This window comes from Balearica regulorum, chromosome 21, assembly GCF_011004875.1.
Source record: "Balearica regulorum gibbericeps isolate bBalReg1 chromosome 21, bBalReg1.pri, whole genome shotgun sequence".
Classification (NCBI taxonomy): Eukaryota; Metazoa; Chordata; class Aves; order Gruiformes; family Gruidae; genus Balearica; species Balearica regulorum.
In genome coordinates this window covers 7,695,275-7,719,255 of record NC_046204.1, presented here as the reverse complement: position 1 = coordinate 7,719,255, position 23,981 = coordinate 7,695,275, and the positions used below count along the sequence as shown (strand labels likewise).

Sequence of the window (23,981 nt, the reverse complement as noted above, 5' to 3'; positions counted from 1 at the left end):
CCTTCCCCACCTGCTCTGGGTGGCACTGACCCCCCTGGCAGTACCCAGCTGCTTCTCTTTTCCTCCCTGGCACGTTTTCCTCCTCTTCCTTGACTGTCCCTGGAGCAAATCAATCTGCTTTTGGAGCTTGCAAAGTTTGGGATGACAACTTTGTGGCCTCCACCCTGGTCTGAAGGGAGGGGGCACTTGGATTGGACCCTCTAAAGCTCCATGAAAATGATCTCTAAGGGGAGGGAAGGGATGGAGAGGGAGGGCAGCTGGCCCGAAGCCTGGCTGACTCCCAGCCCTGTGCAAGGAGCTCCCCCAGCTGTCCCCAACTCCTTGTCCCTCCAGCATCTCTCCTACCACAAAGAGGGACAAGCAGCCCAATGGGGAGGTGATTTTGCAGTGCAGAATTGGATTTCAGGTGGTGTTTGCACCTGTGGGGCTCCATTCTGCTCTCTAGGGAAAAGCACTGGCTGCTCTTGGGAGGAAGAAATACAAAAGAAATACAATTTTCCAGCCCTTAGGCTACAGCAGGATGCTTTTTTTTTTTTTTTCCTTCCCCCTTGCTTATTTTCAAAGGGAAGCTGGGGAGTGAGATGCTGATGAGGGGAAATCAGAGGTGGTTTTACACAGCGAATCCGCCGCTTGCTGCCCCGCACCGCAGCAGAGCACTTTGGGAGCAATTGCTGCCCACGCAGGCGTTTGCATTATTTATTAACATTGAGCTAAATATTCATTTTATAAAACCAAACTTCTGCCTCAGATTTTGGAAGCCACAAGCAATTAGTGAGGAACAGAAACATTCAGGTTGATGTTCCCTATTTATATCCCTTTTGGGCTTTTATTTTTTAGTACTCTTCCCTCTGTGGCCAGGGTGTAGGAAACGAGCTCAAATCCAGTTTCCCATGTGAAGCAGATCCTGTTTTATTTTGCTGTGACCTGAGCAAATGTGAGTGAGGGCTTTGCCTTGCTGAGCAAACTCCTGGGAATAAAAAAACTAATGCAGTTTTCCTGCTTTTCTGCACTTGAAAAACTTAGGTTTGTGGTGAGGGGGGAGATTTTATTGAAGACTATAGATGTTCTCCCCTAAGAATATAAGAAAATGTAAATCACTTTGTTCCCAGACTGTGCCTTTTGTAGAGCATCGTGGTCTGGGCAGCACCGCTGCTGTGCAAAACGTGATGGGGACTTGGGTTATGTGACTCCTGGTTTAGATTGACCTGGGAGCTGACCTGCCAGCTGCTGGAAGATGCTCCTTCTGAGAAGCATCATGATTTATCTGTTGAATTCCTGTCCACTTAACTCACCAGTAGTAAGAAATACTGATGAAAGAGGAACCAGAAAGAGAAATAACTTAGAAAAAAGAAAAGACCAAAACTGCATCATGTTTGCACAAGCGGGCTCTGTTCACAGCTTTGTACCTTGTGAGACTTATTTTTCCTCTTTTTACCCCAAAGCAGAGCCAGCAGCTGGCATTGCATGGAACGGGGTGGCCTCACCTCCCTGCTGGGACCCATGGGCTGGGGAAACAGAGGTGTAAACCCACCAGTTTGGAAGAAAACGAGCAAAAGCAGTTCCCTTTTTACCATTTTCACTTCCCAGTTCCTGTGCCTGAGGATTTAGTATTTCAGTTGTCAGCGAGGAAAACACCCGCTATTTAAAATCTTCTTTTTCTCAAAACACCACTCCCAAAACCCAACCCCAAATCCTTCCCATCTTACAGAAGGACTCCAAGGTCACCACATCACTTGTGATTTTTAAAATCAGCAGGAATATTTCTAGCTGGTCATGGGTTTGTTTTATACATCCATATAAAAATATGAATGGATCTATATCGCCCGTGGTCCAGCTGGTGCGATGGTGCTGGCATGGGCAAAAGCCCCTGGAACTTGCCAGGCAGAAGGAAACCTGTGGACCCTTAGGAACAAGTGTTACCCCCTAGCAAATATGGGATTGAAACCCTGGTGGCTCTGGGGATTTTTTGAGGGTTGTGGGGTTTTTTTGGGTGGTCCTGGCTGTCCAAGGGGCTGGCAGAGGCCATTTCCCGGCCACTGCACAGGTCCCTGTCTTTGAGGGATTGGTGTGGAAGGAGGATGGGGTCTTTGCAAGCTTTCTGTGGTTTTTGGATATCAGGCTTGGTCTTTGCAAGCCTTTGGGGGTCTTTCAAACCTTCTTGGGCTCTTTGCAAGCCTTCTGGGGTGTCTCAAAGCTTCTTGGAGTCTTTGCAAACCTTTAGGGTTCTTTGCAAGATGTGCAGGGTCTTTGTAAGCTTCCTGGGTTCTTTGCAAGCTTCTGGAGGTCTTCATGGAGCAGCTGCAGCTATGCTAACTGTGGGGAAAATACTAAATCCTTCTTGCAGAGGCTTGGGCAAAGCACCCAGCCGTTGCAATGTCTCATTTGGGGAGGAAGGAGAGAGACAATCACACTGCAGAGAGCTGACTTAGGCATCCTCTCCGTATCTGTGTCCAGTGCTGGGGACAAGTGTCAGGACCTGCCTGTCCCCATTGCAGCAAAAACCTGGGCAACTCCCGCTGTGAGCTGCTAAGTAAACCTTGGCTTATGCTGCAAGCATGGGATTTTTCAGGAGGCAAACATGGTATTTGTGATGCAGGCTCTGCTCTGTGCTATCCGGTTGGAGATCAGACATGGTAAACTATCACAGGACATATATATATATATACACACACATATGTCGATGTCTGGAGGCTCGTGGTTTTGTGGCTATAGTCAGTCTGGTCAGAGGAGTTCTGTCTGGTTTTTGTTTTTTAAATCAGATCTGCCAGATTAGGAGCTGCTCTGCATAAACTTCCCCACCACCAATGGATCTCTGCCTGCCCTAATTTCAAGGACCCAGGAATCCCAGCGCTGGAGCTTGCAAACAACCCCGACGAGCTGATTCCTGAGGCTTTTCACGTGCGCATTGCTCAGCATCTCCACCCTCTGGGGAGGACCGAGCCGGTGGGTGCAAGGGGGTTTTAAGCTCTGGGGGTCCCCGGTGGGGGGTTTTGGGGTTGTTTTGCGGCTCCCTTCTGGGAGGCATGTGCCTTATTGCAAAGGGTAGGAGGGAAATGTTCAAATGTTTCCCCCCGCGGCATCCTTTCAAGCTGACCTTTCACGTTTAGGAGGTGCAAACAGGTGCCCATCCCAATCAAGCCATGAGGCGCTGCCCATTCCTGCCCATTCCTGCCCGCGCTGCCTTTATTTTGGAAGCGGCAGGCAGCTTCGAGGAGGTGAAACAAACCCACCGGCAAGGATGAAGGAGCTTGGGTGAAGCTGAGCCTACCCATGGCTTTATTGCTCTCTGTGGAGGCGGCATCCTGCACGCCCCAGCGAGGGAGATATTTATAGGGCAGCAAATTTAATGCAAAGCTGGGGGAGAGCGTGGGCAGGGAGAGCGCAGGGGTACGTGCACGGCTCCAGCCCTGGGGGAAAAAGCAGTTTTATGGGGTGCTTTGCTTTTGGATTGCCAGATCTGAAGTCTCTCAGCAGGCAGGTGCCTTTATTTTGGGGAGAAGAAAGGATGAAGGGGGATTTTTCGTGCTTTCTCACCCAGGAGAAAGCGGTTGCAAAGCTAGGATGTCTTACCAGGTTGGGGACCAATGTCTCTTGGGTTTTACCGGCTTTAAAAGCATTTTTTATTGGTCCAAACCGGCCTCTTGCCGTTCTTCCCTGGCTTCCAAGCTGGATGTGGAAGGCAGGGCCCCAGGAGGGACTTGATGGCCGCCTGGGATGCTCCTGCCATGCTGTTACAGCTCTGCACCTAAAGAAAATAAACCCTCACGCAAACCCAAGCGGGACTTGATAACTGGTTCGATGCCTTACCCTATTGCAAGTAATTAGGCTGACATGGCTCTTAAAAGTTCCTGCCTGCAATTACACATGCAGAGTAATAAATAAGGTGTAATTATTGGCTTTAGGGAGATTATCAAACTTTCCTTGACAGAGTGGCGGTGCAGGATGGGTGAGAAGGAATGCCCCGAGGGGGTTTGGGCTATTAATGGGGTTCCTGAGGAGCACTGGGGGGTCTGGTCTTGCTCCATCATGGCTAGAAATAGGCTGAAATTAGGAAAAAGATGAAGTGAGCCCCAAAACCCAAGGCTGACCCAGCTCACTCAATCTGATGGAAAGGCGGGATCCCATCTGTCATGTACCAGGGATCTTAATAGCAACTTCTCAGGACAAGGCGTTATTAGGAAGAAACACTCAGCTCTGAATGGACCAGATGACTTAAAATCATCATTCTCCCTGTGCACGGGCATGTCAGTGCTAATAGCAGGTGGAGTAGGAAGAAGAGGTGAGTGTAGTTACCACCCAACGAAGACGAGGTGTTTTGGGCTTGAGCGAGCATCTGCAGTGACCATGGTGGCTCAAAATGCCATGACTAAACTTGCTGGAAAAAAAACGACCCAAAATGAAGATGAGGTTTTGGCACCATCTCCCCATCCTTTCTGGGAGGGGATGATCCTGGGTGGGTTTGGAGAAGCACATGCTCTCAAACCCTCTGCTAAAGCCTTCACACTTGCTGGGAGCCTGAAACCACCATCCTCCACCTCCTTCCAGATTATAGACCGTACCAGCCTGACCCCGTGGGGATTAAGGTGTGTTCTCTGTCCAGCACAGGGCTCAAACCAGCCGAGCAGGATACGATGCTAAAATCACAGCAGACGGCAAGCTCAGCACCATGCCCAATCCAAACCAGCGCGACCAGCAGCCGTGAGTGGGAAATCCATCTTGCAGCTCTCTTTGGTAGAGATGCTGCCATGGCCAGACTCTTCCTCGGAGGATGCAGCGAGCTCCTCACGGACTTGTGCTGGCTCTACTGTGCCCCAGCTCGAAGGGTTTTAGCGGTGCGTAAAGGCTTGTGCCCTCCTGGGAGGGCTTGAGAACCAACAAAATTCACAAGTCTATGAACATCAGGAGTTTGGCTTGTGTGGGGTTTTGGGAAACGGGGTTTTATCTAAAATCTCAAGCAAAGCGAGGTCCTGGAGAGCCTGGAAATGCCGCTAGCATTCCCCACATGAGCATACTGGCCACCCCGGCAGGTTCCCAAGATCTTATTAAAGCTGTGCTTGCGTACAAGATGTGGTGCTGTTGGTTTTTTTTTTTTTTTTATGCTGCAATTAAAGTCGGAAGGAGGCCTTTAATGTAGACTGGCTGGGAGATGTTTAAAGCAGCTGGTTTGATCTTGCAGGGGAAGGTGCGCGCAGGTCGCTGCTCCTCCAGCTGAGGACATGTGGCTCGGTGCAGTGGTGAGGACTGGTCCTTCTGGCTCCACTGAGCCTGCTTTTCGGTTTACAAGGGGTCCTGCCGCTCACTAAACTGTTTCTCTGGGCTCCAGCCCTCTCCTGCTCACTCCCCATGAGAATGGGGACCACGTTGCCCTGTTCCTCCTTGCTACGAGGATGAACCTTGCAGCAACAGGGCTGTCGACATGCTCTCCGTCCCAATGCTGCCTTTTTCCTCCATCCTAGCTGCTGCCTCCATCCCCAAGTGTGGCGGAGCCCTCCTTTCTGGCTTCAGCGAGATTAATCTCACCCGGTTTCCCTCTTTGCAAGCAGGCAAAGCCTCCTGGGACGGCCCGGATAGAGATGGCTATCTCCGAGAGTCGACATCTTCCAGCGATGGGGATGTTTCCTGTGGGACCTTTGCTGCATGTTCAATAAGCCTCAATTCCCCTGAAAGGCAAGGTCCAAGTGAAACACTGAGAACTTTTAATTTCCACTGAAAGCTGCTTGTTGTTTTGTTGTTGTTTGTTTTTTTTTCCCCTTCTCTGCCTGCCAAATAACCAGTTTTCCCTGCACCCGTTTCTGCCCATCGCGCTCCTCGGGACTTGTTATGATGGGAAGGACCGACCTGAACAAACATTTCCTTTTGTTAGGCTTTATTCGGACATTGCCCTAATGGGGTAGCTGAGGCCGTGAGTCACCTGTGGAGAGGCTAGATGGAAAATTTGGGTCATTTTAAAGAAAATGTTTTATTTTAGTGATACCGTGTATTGTAATAACCCTAAACAACCACATTGTGCAACAGAAGGAGTTGAAATGTTTAATGCATTAAGCTTTGGAGTCCTTTTATGGAGCTATAAGGGAATAAAAAGGTGAGAATAAGCCCCAAAAGAGCTCGCTGCCAAGCATCTCGGGGCAGGGCTGGGTGTCACCCACCCCGTCCTGCCCCTTTGCCTCATGTCCCCTCCCCGGAGCTGCCTGTCCCCCCCCCCAGGGGCTGCCTTATCGCCTCCATCTCCCCGAGCGGGGCGGCAGCTTGCTGGGTGGTGGAGGTGGAGACGGCAGGGTCCCCTGGCTAAACCCTGTCATCGAGGGAAGGAGGAGTTAAATTCCCCTGCCTTTTAATCCAGTCGTGCTGGTTTACCTACAAAGCCAAGCAGCAGCTTCCTTCGCATGCGGCTGCCGTCCCCGGCACATCATGCCCCAACGTCACGTTGTTCAGATGTCCACCAGCCACGCCAGCTATGGCGTCTGCGTGTTGGGTACCGAGGTCTTCCTTGATATGCGCCGGTAAGTCTTGCGATCGGAGTATCCCCATTGTTTTCCATAGGGCTGATGGATTTTGGGAGAGCCCAACGGTGGTTTTGCTCTTCATTTGGAGGAGAAATAGGTGCTAGGAGGGAAATCAGAGCTCACTTTGAACCCACATTGTGAGTTCATCCAAGGATTTGGCAAGCTTATTCGGTGCATGGGGGACACATCCCACTGGGTCTGCTTTAGGGGACGATGTCCCATGGGGAGCTGCGCCCAAAGGAGGGATGTCAGCTCTGGCAAACGCGAGGCGTCAAAGCGTAGCCGAGCCGTGACGATTTGCAGGCAAAGCCCATGCACACCCTGGCTGAGCGGGATCTATTTCTGGCTGCGAAAACATTAGGCAAGAGCAATTCAAGACGAGCAACTTGGCTGGAGCTAAAATGGAGAAAAGAATAAAATGTATGGCTCAGGCAGAAAAAATCTACCAGCGGGATTTGCATGGGCGATTTCACAAAAAAGAGATTTTCCTGGCATTAAATATGGGGGTTGCTTTATTGGCCAGATACGAGGCTGTATTTACCCTGCTGTTACGTTGTCATTATTTAATAAATTACATTTATAATGATAGAGACTACAGGACAAGCCAGTCGGCATCGCATCCGGGGCAATTATTGGGGTTGTGTGTTGGAGCCAGGCCAAGACGTGCTGTCGTCCCCCCAAAGGGCTTCGGATTGAGCTTTAGCTGCCCTAAAAAAGTATTGTTTTTCCTCTCAGCCAGATAGGAATATATAAACCCTATTATTTGCAAATTCTTTTTTCCTGGATTTGGACTCAAAGCAAGTTCAGTCCCATTTTAACATGGAGCCTGAGCCCCAAAATGGGCTGATTTGGCTCCTTGGTAGAAAATTTGAGCTTTGGTCCAAAAAAGCAGGTGGAAAATGCTCTTTCACCTAAAAAAAAATGGGTTAATTTTGTTCCCAGAGAGTGCTGGCTGGGGGGAACTCGGTGATGGATGCGTCAGGCTTTGAGTGTAGTTTGGGGCAGAAAATGGAGCATGGTGGGAATCCAGTGGTGATGCTGAGGTGTGAGGGCTGCAAAATCCAGACAAATAAACCCCAAATTGAGAAGTCATAGCGTGCAACAGCGTGCAGGTGGATTTATGACATTGCACGATGTTAAATATGAGGGGTGACAAGCAAGATGACACTTTAATCTCCCCTTACAAGCCACTGCAGGCACCAAGGATGCCATGCCAAGAGCAATACTGGGAATAAATCTCTTCTGTGTTTTTTTGTTGTTGTTGTTCTCACTGTTAAAATTTACCAGCCTGTCCCTTTCTGCGTGCAGCCGGGGAGTCTGGCTCCCAACAGCAGACAGGTCGGAGCACTCGTGCTCCTGGGATGGAGGTGCTGGGGCTGTAATGAGCAGGTAGGAAGCACTTCAAAGGCGAGGGATGTCATGCAGGTGGGGTGCCGGTTCTCCACGCTCAGATTCAGGCTCCGCTCCAGTTTGGGCATCTCTTGGGTCAGAGTATGGTCCCATGATAACCATCTGCCCAGATGGTTGACATGAAAAATTGTCCTGGCTCTTTGTTGGGGTTTTGTTGTGGGATGCTGAAATTTTGGGGGTTTTCTTGCTGTTGTGGAGGGAGGTTGAATGCCCAAACTTCAGTGATTTGCAATCTAGGCTTAACCACGGACGGACGTGCTGAAGCTCCAGTGGGAGCTCTGCTTGCTCAACACCGCCACAGAGATAATACACATAAAATTCAGTTGATGCATTTCGTCACCTGAAGATGGTTTCTGAGTCCTTTCCACCCAGTTAAGGCTGGATTTTAATTCGAGGTTTAAGTATTTGGCTCCACAGGGGAGAACAGGAGGGACAACTTGGTCTATAACTCAACGCTGCTGTCTTTCAGATCTACCCCCAAAGGTGCCACGTCATTCGATGTCCATGCCACCTCCGCGGTTACGGTACACATCATCCACAGCCCCATGACAAAACCCATGATTAACTCCAGATGGCCCCTGGATCCTGATATAGAGGTTGTCGTGACCATTGATGTCACGAGCAGGACCGTCAATGACAATAAGGTTAGTTGCTTTTTCTGTACCGAAACTGGAAAAATAAGTCAAGCTTCCAGGAGAGAAGGGAGGATTGTGGGCAGGCTTGAGCATTTCTAAGTAGAGCTGACATCAGACTTCAACTTAAACAGAATTGTGTAATTATTGCCTACAAAGATGGAACTAAAAAGGAGAAGGAGATGACGTTTTATTGCCATAAAGATGAGATAGCAGTGGTTGAAAAAAATGGTGTCAGAAACTCCATGACAGGCAGCCAAAATACTCCAGCCTTGGCTTTTTCCATGCCTGTTTTTATGCTGAAGCAGGCAGAAAATATTTGGCTGAACTATGATTAACGGAGAATGGCTTGGATGAACCCTCTGAGCACTAGTTGTATAGCATTGGTTGGTCAACCCAATGAGTAGGAAGACCTGCTCAGCATGATGGGACATGGGACTTGGGTCATGATCTGGTGACGTCTTCGCAGGTTAAGATTTCATACTACGGACGGGAAGGCAATGAGCTTTCGGTGGCTTGGTTGTATCTCACCTGCGTAGGTAGGTATTACGGCAACGCTTGTTCAAACCCGGCCAACCCTTCCCGATGCCAAGATATAGTTGGGTTCATGGGATGGGAGCTAAGTGGGGGGCGCGGGCTGCCCATCTGTGACGTGTGATGAAGGTTTGGGTGTTGACTGATGCTGACAAGCAAGAGGGAAATAATTAAAATGTTATTATGCTGCCTTATATGGTGCAAAAAAGACACAGGCTGGGCCGTGTCCCCACCCAACGCATACACCGAGCATCCTCCTCTGCTTGCCAAGACCATTGCGTTGGCAGAAGAGGATCTAAAGGAGACCATCTCACCCAAGTTTGGCCGGTGTCCCCCTCCTCAAACTCCGTTGCAGCTAGTGGAGAGGAACAGGCACCAAACTGTAGTTGTCTGACCTATTTTAGAAGTTTAGGATGAGATGAATCATTCCCTTGAAATGGCTATTTTCCTCTGCTGACTACATAGGGAGTCTAGACAACCAGTCTGGATGCAGAGCCTTCCACTTGGATGGATTAATTACCCTAAATTTGAGATTTTTCTAAAGCATTCACATGACAGTCAGACCTGTGTCCTTAAGTCATGCATATGCCTCCCAAAATTGCACCTGAAGAGGCTGATGGTTTCCCACATCTCATGACTGATGGGCTCCACTGGAGCCATCTGGGGCCACCGCCGACTGCAGAGCTTCCACCTCACAAATGCTCTTTGCTTGCTTAGATATAGGCCTTCATTTCCAGCTTCTCCACGTCCTTCTCCCTGCATCAAGAAGGACAATCTTTGCTTCAGTGCCCATGTTTTCCACATGCCGTATATCCGATTTGGAGGAGTATCTGTATTAAGATAGGCTTAATACAGATTTAAGTAGGGTTTAGATGAGGTTGCTGGTAAACCTCCACTTTATTGCAGCAGAGGCAGAGATTTGGGCCAAGAGCAGCCCTTTAAAGGAAAGTCCTTCTGAAACGTTGCATCAACCCTAGTAATTATTTATCTGTCCGCTTCCCCATGGTGAAAAGACTTTCATACCACGTTTTGGCTTCACAAAAAACACTTGAAATTGGTGAAAACATGAAATATGCCGTGAAGTAGGTACGTCTCTGCTGGGGGAACCAAGATAGGAGAGGATAGCTGGAGACCAAAGGGGGAAAGCCGTGAAAAAGCCATCAGGTTGGCTTTTCTGTCAGCGTTTAGTTGGAGACGTTGGGTCTGGAGCAACTTTGGGATGTGAAGGTGGGGTTGGTGTTGGGTGACTCATGCTGAGGACAAGCCCAAAATGCCACCGAGAGCTCGTTCCCTTGCCATGTGGCATCCTTTTCTCTCTTGATGTTTCAGATGTATCCCTGGACGTGGACTTGAGCCGTAATGGCAGAGTGAAGAGCAAAGGGAAGGACAAGGTAATGAAAAGCTTTTGCTCTAGGCAACGTGCAGAGGGTCAACACAGGGTGCAGCTGTTTGCAGTTTCTTCCCCGAAAATCTCCAGGAGGGAGAGGGACTTGGGTGGTGTCGCTGGTGCCGGAATTAGAGAAAATAACACGGCAAATTCTCAACCTACTAATTGAGGAGGAAAAGACTTTATTTTCTTATTCCATGCCAAAATCTCCTGCCTCTCCAGGCCAGCCCCAGGGATTATATAGGAGAAAATACTCTACCCTCTTTTCTTTTCTTCCCCCCCCCCCCCCCCCCCCCCCCCCTTTTTGGGCTTGAAACATGCCACTGAGTGAGTCAGCTGCAAGTTTTGCAAACAGCAAGAGATTTACCCCTTTGGCAACAAATCTGCATGTGCCCAAGCACTTACACCCGGGTAATTTGCGCTGCCGATTGGGCTGCAGCTAATTGTACACCGAGATGAGGTGCGTTTCTAGAAACGGCGTAGTGTTGTCCAGATGAGGCCTGGCAGCTACTCTCTGGCTTGTTAGAAGATAAGATCTGTTTGAAATAGCCTTTGCTGGCCGTGCTAGAAGCTGAGATTAGGAAATCTCGTGGCTTGAAAGCATTGCTGCTGTCTCTCCACCAGCCTTGACTGCATGTTGTGGGTTGTCCTCCAAGCATGGCGATGGTGGTGGGATTTTCCCTGGTCTGGGAGGAGGCTGGGATGGGGAAAATCTTGTTCCCACTCATTTTGGGTGCTTCTCCTCCAGGCCAAGTGGACGTGGGGTCCGGATGGGCAAGGCGCCGTGCTGCTGGTCAACTGTGACCGGGACAGCCCCGGTGTGGGAGGGACGGACAGCGGTCAGGTGGACATACGGACCACTGCAGGTAAGGTGTCATCTACAGTGTGAGGGGACCCAAAAGATCTCACCGGGGTGTTTCCCACTTGTAACACCTCCATTCCCTTTCTCCGCATCCCCTCTCTCCATCTTTTCCCCACCGTAGACCTTCAGGACATGTCTGTCATGCTGCTGCGGACTCAAGGTCCCAGTGCTATCTTTGCTGAGTACCAGGTGGTCCTGCATGTCCCCGAGTCGGATGCAGATAAAGTGCGGGTTTTCCATGCTATCCGTGAGTATTCCTTCCTTCCTTCCTCCCTCCCTCCCTCCCTCCCTCCCTTCCTTCCCAGATATTCATGCGTGACCTCGAGGTGGGTGAACACCAGGTTTTTTTGTTCACTGTGGTTAAGGACCGGGCACCTCCAATTGCTGGAAATACTTATCCCCAAAGCTCCTCTGCTATTCTAGAAGATGGGGTTATATGGGGAAAATCAAGGGAAAAAGGATAAAAAAAGGCTTTTCTCAGCGGGGTTGCTGAAATTTTGACATTCCCACGGGGCGGGATAACTCCCACGTGGCTCCCGGCACCTTTTCGGCGCGGGCGATGACCCAGCTGCCAAAGCGGCCCATCTCGTCGGACAGCGCGTTTTGCCTTTGAACACCCCGGCAGCTGGATCCCCAGCAGCTCCCCGACGAAAATCAGGTCAGGGAACCCAAGTATATCATTAGATGCTTAACTCGAGCCACGCACCTTGAAAGGGTTGGACCCGAGGGTATAGAGTCCTCTTTGTACGAGGAAGATCGTGTTCCCCAGAGAAGAGGAGGCACACCCGCTCCTCTGCAAACCACGCTGGCATCAGCCACCTCCTCGCTGGTGCCTCCTTCCAGCCCGGTGGACAGGTTGGTCACCCTGGCTTGGGTTGGGTATTTCGGTGTTTCTCCAGGGAATGACTCGTACCCACACTACAAACCCGTGTTGGGGCCAGACAAGCTCTCCTACGTGCTGGACCATGTCGGTGGTGGAGAAAACACTTTCTACGTTGAAGGGTTGGCTTTCCCCGATGTGGGCTTCTCTGGGTTGGTTTCCTTCAGTGCCAGCTTGCTGGAGGTCCCCCATAAGGTACGTGAGGTTTGCCCCATCCCCTGCAAAGTCCCCCACTGGTGGAGTTTTCAACCACTGCTTCCCGGTTTTTTTTGCCCCTCACAGAATTCGCCGGGCACCCCAATTTTCACGGATACGGTGGTTTTCCGCGTGGCACCCTGGATAATGACGCCCAACACCCAGCAGCCTATGGAGGTTTTTGTCTGCAGGTAGGAGGGACATCAACCCATCACACTGCTGTCTTGGGGGACTTTCCAAGGAGGAGCTTTTGACCCTTCCTTGCTACGTAGCAGCTATAGGGTGAGCCAGGCTGTATGTATGTTATAATGGGGTCAGTATTTGGGTAGGGAGCCCGCTGGCACTGCTGCACTCGTTGCAACCCCTAGGAGAAAGGCTGGAGGACCCACTCCAGGGTCTAACCTCATGCAGGACTATTACCCAGTGCATTTAGGAATGAGGAATGGGCTGCGTGGTTGGGGTTGGGGGGGGCTTCTCTTGATCCCCCCTTGCAATGTTGGCTCCTTTCTCTCCCTCCAGCATCCAGCGGGGCTCAGACTCCAATGAAGTCTTTCTACAAGGGCTCCAGGTCCTGCTGAAAAAAGCCAACTGCAAGCTGACCATCTGCTCGGAGGTGGAAACCCGCAGTGACCGCTGGATCCAGGTCATCAATCGATGCTTGTAATACACGGCTCTCCTGGTCCCTTACAGGCTCCTGGGGCATGTAGGGTGTCCCCAACGTTGTTGGCACCCCTGGGAGGGATGAGCTGCAATGCTCAGGGAAGCACCTAGGTGCAACCGTGAACTAAAGCACAGGGAAATGCTGCTTGTGGTGGCAGCCAGCACACAGGGATGTTGCCCAGGGACCCAACGGGTCATTGCGAGAGGTACCCCATTGTAAGAGACCCCACGGGACATCGCAAGAGAGGCCCCATTGCAAAAGGGACCCCGTGGAGCTTTACAGGAGGGTCTCCACTGCAAGAGGGCCCCCATAGTGCATCGCCAGGAGGACACGGAGTATGCCACATGCTCCCTGCAGCATGCCCAAGCCCTGCCGTCCCTGCCCCGCTTCCCTGCCCGTTGTGGCCGCACGTTGCCTCCCCGGCAGGTGACCCGTGCCAGGCGCGGCAGTGCCGGGTGGGGTGCCATCCCCCGGCAGAGCGAGGCAGCTGCCTCCCTTGTGGTTAAGGGCAACAGCCAGGCTCTGCCAGGTTTGCCCCATTTCCTGCTCCACCCTCACCGCATGCCTCACCGAGATGGCTATCAACCTGCCAGGAACATTCCTCTTCCCCCTGCTCTTCCTCCTCCTCCTCCTCTTCTTCTTCCCACAACAGGATGAGCTGGAGTTCGGCTACGTGGAAGCACCACACAAGACGTTCCCTGTTGTCTTCGACTCGCCGAGGAACAGAGGCTTGAAGGATTTTGCTTTTAAAAAGATCCTGGTATGTCATTGTATTGCCAACTCTCCTTCTCCCCCCCAGAATCCTCCACCTGGGGGGTCCTCAGCACTGCTCCCCCCCTTCCCCAGGGTCCTGATTTTGGCTACGTGACCCGCGAGCCCCCCGGGAAAGACATCTCCAGCCTCGACTCTTTCGGCAACCTGGACGTCAGTCCGCCGGTGACGGTGCGAGGGAAGGAGTATCCCCTGGGCCGGATCCTGATCGGCAGCCCCCTGCCTTGGTGAGATGCTGGGGAGCTCAAGCCCTCTCTCTGGGATGCCGGGGGAGCACCGAAAGCCCTTGCAGGAGAAAGGGTTGCACCCTTCAGAGTGGCAATTTGGGGCTGGTTCCCATCAAAATGGGAATTTTTTGGGCCAGTTCCTCTCAAATCCCAGATTTAATGTGCATCGCTATTCCTTCATCCCTGATTTTTACCCCCTTCCAAGCCACTGGTGCTTTCGCTCTGATCCTACAATGCTGTAAGCATCCAGGCTATTTTTTTCCTCCTGCCAATTAAAAGGAAAAACAGGGGAATCCAGGAAAGGGTAAAAGCCTGAATAACTGGAAATTGTTTTGCTCTGGGCAGGCAGTGCTAGGCAGCCCTGTGGGAACAACAGCGCCCTGCAAAATCCGCCACAAAGGAGGTTTTTTTCCCTAGGAAAAAAACCCCACAAAACCAACTGGGACAAATCCAGAAGGGGTTTGATCCAGGATAATAAACGGGATGCTCTGACCCCAGCCACGCTGCAAGCTGGGGAGCTTGCTTTGGTTATGGTGGCAGGGAAATATCATTTTCCCAGCCTTGCCGGGACCGTAATTATCCCTTATTACAAGAAGTTTAATTAATATTTTCCCAGCCTGCTGCTGTCTGTCTAAGAAAACTTCACTCTTGCACGAAGCGCTGTGTAAGGAGTGATTTAAGATTCACAGGGATGGGGGAAAATAAATCCAAAGGTGCCTGAGCAGAACGGGGGAGGTGATGCACAGATGCCTATAGATGTATACGGCCTAGATTATATATAATATAGATATATTACTATATGGATGGGGGTAAATCTTGCAGAGGGATGTGATGGCCGCTTTCCTCCTCGCTCTGCTCCCCAGGGCCTCCGGCCGGCGGATGTCCAAGGCGGTCAGGGATTTTCTTTACGCACAGAAAGTGCAGGCGCCGGTGGAGATTTACTCGGAGTGGCTGAGCGTGGGCCATGTGGATGAATTCCTCACCTTCGTCCCCGCTTACGATAGGAAGGTACCGGTCCGTGGAGCCACCTCTGCTCCTGCACAGGGTGTCTTCTGCAAATGCAAAAAAAAACCCCAACAGAACAAAACAAAACAAAAAGCCCTTTTTGCAATTGCTTGTCCTCCCCATGGGGGCTGGGCGATGCACCTTATTTTGGGGTGGATTCCTGGAAAACAGCGAGTCCCTGGGTGGCATCCTGTGCCCCCCACACCACCTGTGGCTGGGTTTGGAGTCAGCGCAGTGTCTCTCGGCAGGACGGTGGGATAAAATATCCCATCAACAGCAAAGCACGAACCCCTGGGCTCTCTCCCACAGGGTTTCCGGCTCCTCTTGGCCAGCCCCAACGCCTGCTACAAGCTCTTCAAGGAGAAGCAGAGCCAGGGCCACGGTGAAGCCACGCAGCTTGTAGGTAAGGAAGCGGGTGAGGGCATCGGTGGGGACCAGTGGCATGCCTCACCGGTGTCCCTTACCGCTCTCCTACGGTCCTCATGCAGGGATGAAGGGCACCGAGAGGAAAAGCATTGATGAGATCCTGTCGGATGAAGCGCTGAGGAATGACAACAGGCATGTGCAGGTGGGTCTTTGCACGCGTGGATTCGCTCTCCTCACTTGCACATCACTGCTGGGTGATTTGTGGGTGCGGGGAGCGTTTTTAGAGATCCTGAAGAGCAAGAAACCGTGGAATGAGTTGCACCGTGCGGTGTGAAAGCAGGCAGGCAAGAAGATCAGCCACGAAGGAGCCAGGCACCCTTGGGTGCTGGGTCACCCCAGCCCCTTGTCCCACTGGGAGATGACTGCAGAGGTGTCAAAATTGGAGGAAAGAGGATGCTGAGGTTGGGGCTGGGTTCAGGAGGTTGCTCAGAGGGATGGGGTGGGATGCAGTGGAGCAGACGAGGACCAGGCAGGATGCAAGGGGTCCGTGCATGGGGCCTGGGATGGCCTGGGGTGGCAATTCCAGGTCCCCCCTCTCCACAGCGCTGCATCGACTGGAACCGCGACCTCCTGAAGCAGGAGCTGGGCCTGAGCGAGCAGGACATCATCGACATCCCCCAGCTCTTCATCCTGAAGGGCTCCCGTGCGGACGCCCTCTTCCCAGACATGGTGAGCCCCCCCCCCACCTCCTCCCATCCCTCTTTTTCCATCCACACCCAATACAAACACACCTTTTGGGTGGAAAACACTGGGGTTTTTTTGAATCCGGCTGCAGGTGAACATGCTGGTGCTGGGGAGGCACCTGGGCATCCCCAAACCCTTCGGACCACTGGTGGGTGGGCAGTGCTGCCTGGAGGAGCAGGTGCGGGCGCTGCTGGAGCCCCTGGGACTCACCTGCACCTTCATCGATGATTATTTCTCCTACCACGTCCTCTCTGGTGACGTCCACTGCGGCACCAACGTCCGTCGTAAACCCTTCGCCTTCAAATGGTGGCACGTGGTGCCCTGAAGCACCCAGGGATGGGCTCGGGTCCTGCAACCGGAGGATGAAGGTGCATTTGGTGCATCAGAAGATGCATTAAAATAAACGGTTTTGCCAATAAATCTGCATCAACACTGAGGGCGTGCAGCTCTTTCCCCTCTCCCATCCTTTCTTCCTCTGCTGTTGGGTTGAAAATATCGTTTGAAACCTTTTTTTTTTAAGCACATGGTTTGTTATGGGAACTGGGGTCTCGTTGGGAGCATGGCACATGCAAGTCAGCTGACAAGGAGGCTGCTTTGGGGGTTTTGAGACCCCCATCCCACTGCTAAAGGGTCTTACGGTCCCTTATCCTGGGTTTGTAGCTAATAATCTCGATCTCAAATCTCAAAATCTCCTGTATCAGCCAAAACCCCACCTCCCCCTGGGGAGAGACCGGCTCTTTGCCCTAGCACGACGTGGAGGCAGAGTTTTACACCTTCCCCAACACAAAAAACTTCCTTTTCCCTTTGCAGCCACCCTGGCTGCTCTTTTTCTCCCTCTTTTCATTGCAAGTGAAGCGTGGCATTTCCTAGTACTGACCTGGCACCCCTGTCCGTCTCTCCTGCCTGCACTGCCCTCACCCAACAAGAACTGGTACCAGGAACTGGAACCCATCCCCTGCCCTGGGCATTGCTTCACCCTGTGCAACCCCAGGACCCATTATGAGGCTAAACCCGCTTGTTTTGGGCAATTTGCTTTTCTAGCAGTACTTTTTGAGGTATAAAAGTGTATCTGTGACATTGTGTTTGCAAGCGGTGCTGGAGAATCAAGGGGGCTGCTCCCCGAAAGTGTCTTACGTCCCTCTTAGCGCCCTTTTTTTAACCAAAAAGATGATTTCTAACCCCCAAACCCCCCTTTCCCCGCAGTTACGGCTCTGCTGATTTCCCCCAGCCCCACGGAGCGATATTAAATTCCAGCAGCGCGTGACCCCGTAGGGAGTTGGTGGGGGAACAGCTGCATCGGCAAAGGGCTCTCCCACGCCGAGACGAGGACTTAATTAAAACAAGGACCATTAAAGCCGTGGCGGGGTCTGCTGTCCCCACCGCAGGTGACATACCGACCCCCCCACCCCTGCAGTACCCAAGGGATGGGGCAAGCACCCAGCTTGCACCTTCAACCCCCCCTCAAAAGAAGAATAAAAGCCTTTTTTTTTTTTTTTTTTTTTTCAGCTGGACAAATAAACCCTTTAGGAGGAGAAATAAAACCCCTCGGAGCCTGGCGCTGGCACGTCCCCAGCTTGGCTCCGGTGTCACGCTGAATATTTTACAGCGTGGGTTTAGGGGTGGCTGGTCACATCAGTGTCTCTTTGTGCTAAGGGGGGGGGGGGGGCGAAAATACACCTCTGAGCTTCTTAAAAAGAATTTAACCCCCCCACTTGTGGGTGTCTTGGGGTGCTCCCCCCCCCCCCCACTGATTCATGCTCCATTACTGGGAAGCACGACCGGGCACCGCACACACACCCAGCCCCGAAGCTGACAGCCTGGAGGTGGGATTAAGCCGGGCTTCGGTTAATCCCCTCCCAGCAGCCAGGCTTTATAAATCCCCTGGTGCCACCCATCTCAGCACCCAAGGGTGCCCCGGGGGCGCGCCGGCATGGCCCAGCAGCGCCGCGTCCAGCTCTCCGTCCAGCGTCCCACCAGCACTGTCTGCGTGCTGGGCACCGAGCTCTCCCTGGATGTCTGCGGGTAAGCGGCTGTGACTCTGGGCGGGGAAAAATACAAAAAAATCTTTTCATTTTCTTGCTTTTATCCCATTAATTGAGCTGATAAAAATAGCTCGGGGTGGGATGGGGACAATGCCGCTGCTTGGGGTGGTTTTTTCAGGGGATGCCGAGCCCCGCGAGGAAGGGGATGCTCCAAATGGCGACGCAGCGGTCTGGGGGTGACCCCTACAAGGGGGATTTTGTAGATTTTTTGGGTGCAAAAAGCTCCCCTCAGGAGCTTTAAACGATGCTCCGGGCTGAGGTTCACATCCTGGCGAGGGGCTGCTGCGTCCTCCTGCAGAATCGAAATGTTTCCTCATTTTGGGGGAAGGCAGAGAGTGAAACTGCCACGGCGCTGCTGGCCGGGGCGTCACCTCCTGGTACCGGCTGTTTTAGCGGCTTCGCTGGCCGTGGCCCAAATTCAAGTGCTTTTTCAGGAGCAGGTTTTGGTTTGGTTTTTTTTGTTTCCTTAAAGCCGCTCACAAGCAGCATCTTGGGGTTTTATTTTCCTTAACGCATCCAAACCCACTGCACCGTCGCTGCCGACAGCGTCGCATCCTCTCCCGCTGGCCCCGGGGTGGGTTTTTCCCTTCCACCCCGGGGATGGATCCGTGTTTCCCTCCTCGCGGGTCAGGATTTGTGCTCCTTGGTCCGTCGCCCGTGGTCTTTTGCACCAGGGTGGAGCATTGCGAGCTGCAACCTGCCCAACTATCGCGGCTTTGCTTCGCTCTTACGGGGATGCAACCGGTCAGGGATCGCTGCCGGTGCTGCCACGGGGTGAAATGCAAACATTTGGGCAAGCCCTATGCCAAAATACATCCTCCTCCCAAACAGCTCCGGGGTTTTGCTGCGATGTAACGTCGCAAGATTTGTTGCAATTGGATTTTGGAGGGTTTGTCGCGTTTTGCAGGATTTGTTGCATTCGTATTTTGCGGGGTTCGTTGCGATCGAGCGTTGCAAAATTTGGTGTGTGTCGTGGGGTTTATCGCGATTAATGTTGTGGGGGTTTGCTGCAATTTCATATCGCAGGACTTGCCGTGTTTTGCATCCACTGACGCCATTGATCGTTGCAAAACTTGGTGCGCGTTGCAGTCTTCGTTGCAATTAATATAGCGGGATTTGTTGCTGTTGCTTTTTGCAGGATTTGTTGCCTCTGGCAGGATTTGTGGTAATCACCTTTTGCAGGATTTGTTGTAGTCGCCTTTTGTGGGATTTGTTGCAATTGCCTTTTACAGGATTTACGGTAATCACGTTTTTGCAGGATTTATTGCATATTGAAGGACTTGCTGCAATTATCTTTTGCAGGACTTGTGGACGGAGGGACTTGTTGCGATTGCATTTTGCAGAATTTGTTGCGTTTTGAAGAATTAGTTGAATTTTGCAGGACTCGTTGCAATTGCACCTTGCAGGATTTATTGCGCGTTACAAGATTTCTTGCGCGTGGCAGGATTCGCACCACCTGCGAACGACCTCACGCTGTATTATTCCACCAACGCCCCTCGCGTGGGGTTCTCACCGGCTTTTCTTTCCCCCTAGATCTGCACCCAAAGATGCCGTCGCCTTCCACGTGCAGGGGACGCCGGGCGTGAAGCTCTACGTGGTGCACGAGACGCAGAGCGTCAAGTTGCCCTCCAGCGTGTGTCGCTGGCCCCTGGCCGCCGGCACCGAGGTGCTGCTGGCCATGGATGCTCTCAGCAAGGACGTGGGCGATGAAAAGGTGGGTGCTGGCACGCCGGCAGGATCCGGCCCTTCTTTGCACGGTGGCGAGCACCTGCTCCTCGTTGCAGGTCAGGATTTCTTATTTCAGGGAGGCCGGCGGGGTGCCCGTGGGCAGAGCCATGCTGTACCTCACCTGCGTGGGTAAGTGTGTGGGGGGGTGACCCCCAAATTGTGGCACCGCTGGGGACGTTTCCCCCCCCCCCGCCCCAGCATCCCTTTCCCCACAGAGGTCTCGCTGGATGCCGACACCAGCCGCACCGGGGCGGTGAGCAGGACGCTGCTGGATAAGGTATAAAGGGGGGGTCCCACCCCCCCCAGGACCACCGTGGGATGGGGGGGGGGGGGGAGTGTGATGGCTGACACCCCCAGCCCTGTTTTACTCCCCCCCCCACCTCCAGGCAACATGGACGTGGGGTCCTGATGGGCACGGGGCCATCCTGCTGGTGAACTGCGACCGTGACGACCCCAAAGCCAAGATGCCGGATAACCACGACACCGCTGTCCGCTCCTATGCCGGTACCGGCACATCCCATACAAGAAACCCCCCCATTTTCCTTGGTGTTTTTTTTTTTCCCCCCCCCAAATTTTCCTTTCTCACGCCCTTTTCCCACCCCAGACCTGAAGGACATGTCACAGATGGTGCTGCGGACCCGAGGTCCCCGCACCATCTTCGCCGGCCACCGCCTCCTCCTGCACGTGGACTTTGGCAACGCCGATAAAGTCGGTGTTTTCTACGGTGGCAGTGAGTGCACGGCACCGGGGTTTGGGGGGGGAACAGACCCCCCAGATTATCAGGGTTCATCAAAATCCTGCAGCAGAGCGGGTGCCGCTTCTGCAGCACCCAACCTACATCCCACGGCTGGGGAGGGTTTAGCTGATGCGCTGGGTGATTTTGTTCCCCCTTGTGTGCGCTCCACGGGATCAAATGTGCCTTTTTTGCAAGGTTTTAGCAAAAAAAAAAAAAAAAAAAAAAAGCTGAAACGCTGCAGAAAAGGGGTCGGCTGCCTGAGGGTGGGGTTGCACGGTGCTTGCACCCGCAGACAGCGTCGCGCTGGAGGAGTACAAACACGTGCTGGGGGGCTCGAAGCTCGCCTACACCGTCAAACCCGGCCGGCATCAGGAGGAGAGCGTCTTCTACGTGGAGGGGCTCGCCTTCCCCGACGTCGGCTTTTCGGGGCTGGTGGCTTTCCACGTCACGCTGCTGGAGAGCCCCGAGAAGGTACCGGCCACGAGGGGAGTCGGGGTGAGCTGTAACGGGGGGGCAGCGGAACCCGAACGCTGTCCCCCCCGCCACCCCAGGGTTTGCTGGAGACGCCGATTTTCACCGACACGGTGGTTTTCCGCGTGGCTCCATGGATCATGACCCCCAACACGGCAGCACCGCTGGAGGTTTTCGTCTGCAGGTGGGTGCTGGGTGGGTGGCCGCATCCTGCCGGGTGCTGGCTCAGCCCCCCTCTCCACATCCCATTTTTCTTGCCAGCATGGATAACAACGAGGATTTCGTGGCGGCCGTGGGCGCCGTGGCTGAGAAAGCCAAGTGCCCACTCACCGTCTGCCCGCTGGTGGAGAACCGCCAGGACCGCTGGATCCAGGTGGGTGCAGGATGATGCCCAGCCCCATCCTTGCTGTATCAGCTCCCCTCATCTTCTCCATCCCTTCTCCAGGACGAGGTCGAATTTGGCTACGTGCAAGCCCCCCACAAGACCTTCCCCGTCGTCTTCGACTCACCCCGCGACCGGGGGCTGAAGAATTTCCCTGTCAAGAGCATCCTGGTACCTGATCCCTTCTTCCTTCCTTCCCCGGCAAGGCGTAAAGCTTTGCAAACCCAAAAAAAATAGAATAAATCTATTTTTTTTCTTGCATTTTTGGGAAGGAAAGAGCCGGCACAGAGGGTGATTTGGGAGCGCTGCACTTTGAGTCCTTATGGCTTTTTTTTTTTTAAACTATTATCACCCTTTTTTTTTTCCCTCCCATCCAGGGTCCCGATTTTGGTTACGTGGCCCGGCAAGCGCCGGAGGGTGCTTCCAGCCTCGATTCCTTCGGTAATTTGGAGGTGAGCCCCCCCGTGACGGTGCAGGGCAAGGAGTACCCCTTGGGCCGCATCCTGATCGGCAGCAGCTTCCCCAGGTGAGATGCAGAATGAAGGGATCAAAGCATTGGGGAAAAAAAAAGAAAAAAAAAAAAAACAAAAAAGGATTTTAATGCACCATTTGAGGCTGGTTGCAAGCAGAGCATCACCTCGGGCACCCTAAAATGGCAGCTCCTCCCCTTGTGCCCCCCTAGATTCGGCGGCCGGCGGATGGCGAAAGCCGTCAAGGATTTTCTCTTCGCCCAACAAGTGCAGGCGCCGGTGGAGCTCTATTCTGACTGGCTCCAGGTCGGCCACGTAGATGAATTTCTCAGCTTCGTCCCCGCACCTGATCGGAAGGTAACGAGGCCCAGGAGGGCAAAAAAGTGGGGTGCAACCTTTATATCCCCCCAAAAATCATCCCTTTCTCCCTCCCCAGGGTTTTCGGTTGCTCCTGGCCAGCCCCAGCATCTGCTACCAGCTCCTCAAGGAGAAGCAAGAGGAGGGGTTCGGCGAGGCGGTGATGTTTGAAGGTAGGATGAAAAATGGGGCTCGATGGGTTGTTTTTTCCCTTTTTCCTGCAAAATGCAATGGGCTGGGTGGATGCACAGCACCCCAAGCCCCAACTAATAGCTGCCAGCAGCAAGGATGGGGGCAGAAATAAGCAGAATTAATTAAAAAGCTGCACAGATTTTCCTGGGTTGGGATGGAGCTTGCTGCCAGTGACCCCCAAAACAGGGGAGCTCCTGGCTCAGACCCGGGAGTCTCATCCCAAATGTGGTGGGAGAAGGATTCCTGCCCGGTTATTTGTGCTGCAGGGCTGGAGCAGGTGCCCAAACCGACGATAAACGAGATTCTGGCTAACGAAGGCCTCCGGAAATTCAATAATTACGTCCAGGTGAGGATGGGGGAGCAGGGGGTTCCTTTCCATCCTTCTGTCCAGCCCTCCACCCACCCACCCATCCCTTTCTCCCTCTGTCCATCCACCCATCCCTCCCTCCGTCCATCCTTTCACCCACCCCATCCCTCCATCTCGCCATCCCCCCGCTTACCCATCCTTCCGCCCCCCCCTCCGTCCCCCCGCTGACCGCTCTCCCCTCCTCCAGAGCTGCATCAGCTGGAACAGGGACATTCTGAAGCGGGCGCTGGGGCTGGCCGAGCCGGACATCCTCGACATCCCCCAGCTCTTCCGAGGCAACGTAGCCAACGGGGCCGAAGCCTTCTTCCCCGACATGGTAACCCCCGCCGTCGCACCCGGGGGGGTGGGGGGGTGGGGGGGGTGAATTTTGGGTGAGATTTGCATTTTCACCAGTATCCCCGTGCTGCAGGTGAACATGCTGGTGCTGGGGAGGCACCTGGGCATCCCCAAACCCTTCGGACCACTGGTGGGTGGGCAGTGCTGCCTGGAGGAGTGGGTGCGGGCGCTGCTGGAGCCCCTGGGACTCACCTGCACCTTCATCGACGACTATTTCTCCTACCACGTCCTCTCCGGGGAGGTCCACTGCGGCACCAACGTCCGTCGTAAACCCTTCGCCTTCAAATGGTGGCACATGGTGCCCTGAAGCACCGATGTTCCTCCTCCTCCTCCTCCCCAAATCCCTCTCCCCATCCCTTACAAGTGCCTTCAGCGGCGGCGGTCCTCGGCCCGAGTTTGAAATAAAAGAGGGCTACAGCTTCCTCCCGGCCTCCCTCTTGCTGGGTGCAAGGTTTGAAGCTTTGTTTTCAAGGGCAAGATGGGTTTTTTGACTCTCTGGGCGACACTTCGTAAGCGGTGTGGCACACGGGCATTGCTCTCCCAGCCCAGGAATTAAAATGGCCAAAGGAGGGGAGAAGAAAAAAAAAAAAACCACTGAGTGGGGTCAGAGAGTTCTCTGTCTTGCTGCAGCGAGGCATATTGAAAAATGCACGTGCAAAAATACACACGTGCGTGCCCCGAACCACACACAATGCAAAGCTACATGTGCGTGCAGCCATGCGT

The 23,981-nt window shown here is 53.2% G+C and overlaps 2 protein-coding genes across 2 annotated transcripts; both read left to right on the top strand.

The window, feature by feature from the left end:
• Positions 1-6,408: 6,408 nt before the first annotated feature.
• LOC104635300 (protein-arginine deiminase type-1) lies at positions 6,409-16,533 on the top strand. Its single transcript, XM_010302052.2, has 16 exons — positions 6,409-6,500; positions 8,383-8,557; positions 9,015-9,084; positions 10,409-10,470; positions 11,215-11,332; positions 11,450-11,575; positions 12,228-12,403; positions 12,491-12,594; positions 12,923-13,046; positions 13,717-13,824; positions 13,911-14,062; positions 14,926-15,070; positions 15,377-15,470; positions 15,556-15,635; positions 16,037-16,162; positions 16,269-16,533. The coding sequence occupies exons 1-16, from the start codon at positions 6,409-6,411 to the stop codon at positions 16,500-16,502; spliced, it is 1,986 nt and encodes a 661-aa protein (XP_010300354.2). The 3' UTR covers positions 16,503-16,533.
• Positions 16,534-18,044: 1,511 nt separating this feature from the next.
• Positions 18,045-23,721, top strand: LOC104635318 (protein-arginine deiminase type-1-like). Its single transcript, XM_075772978.1, has 16 exons — positions 18,045-18,199; positions 19,753-19,933; positions 20,004-20,076; positions 20,163-20,224; positions 20,334-20,451; positions 20,552-20,677; positions 20,976-21,154; positions 21,235-21,338; positions 21,416-21,527; positions 21,600-21,707; positions 21,914-22,062; positions 22,219-22,363; positions 22,443-22,536; positions 22,822-22,901; positions 23,110-23,238; positions 23,332-23,721. The coding sequence occupies exons 1-16, from the start codon at positions 18,108-18,110 to the stop codon at positions 23,563-23,565; spliced, it is 1,986 nt and encodes a 661-aa protein (XP_075629093.1). The 5' UTR covers positions 18,045-18,107; the 3' UTR covers positions 23,566-23,721.
• Positions 23,722-23,981: the final 260 nt, after the last annotated feature.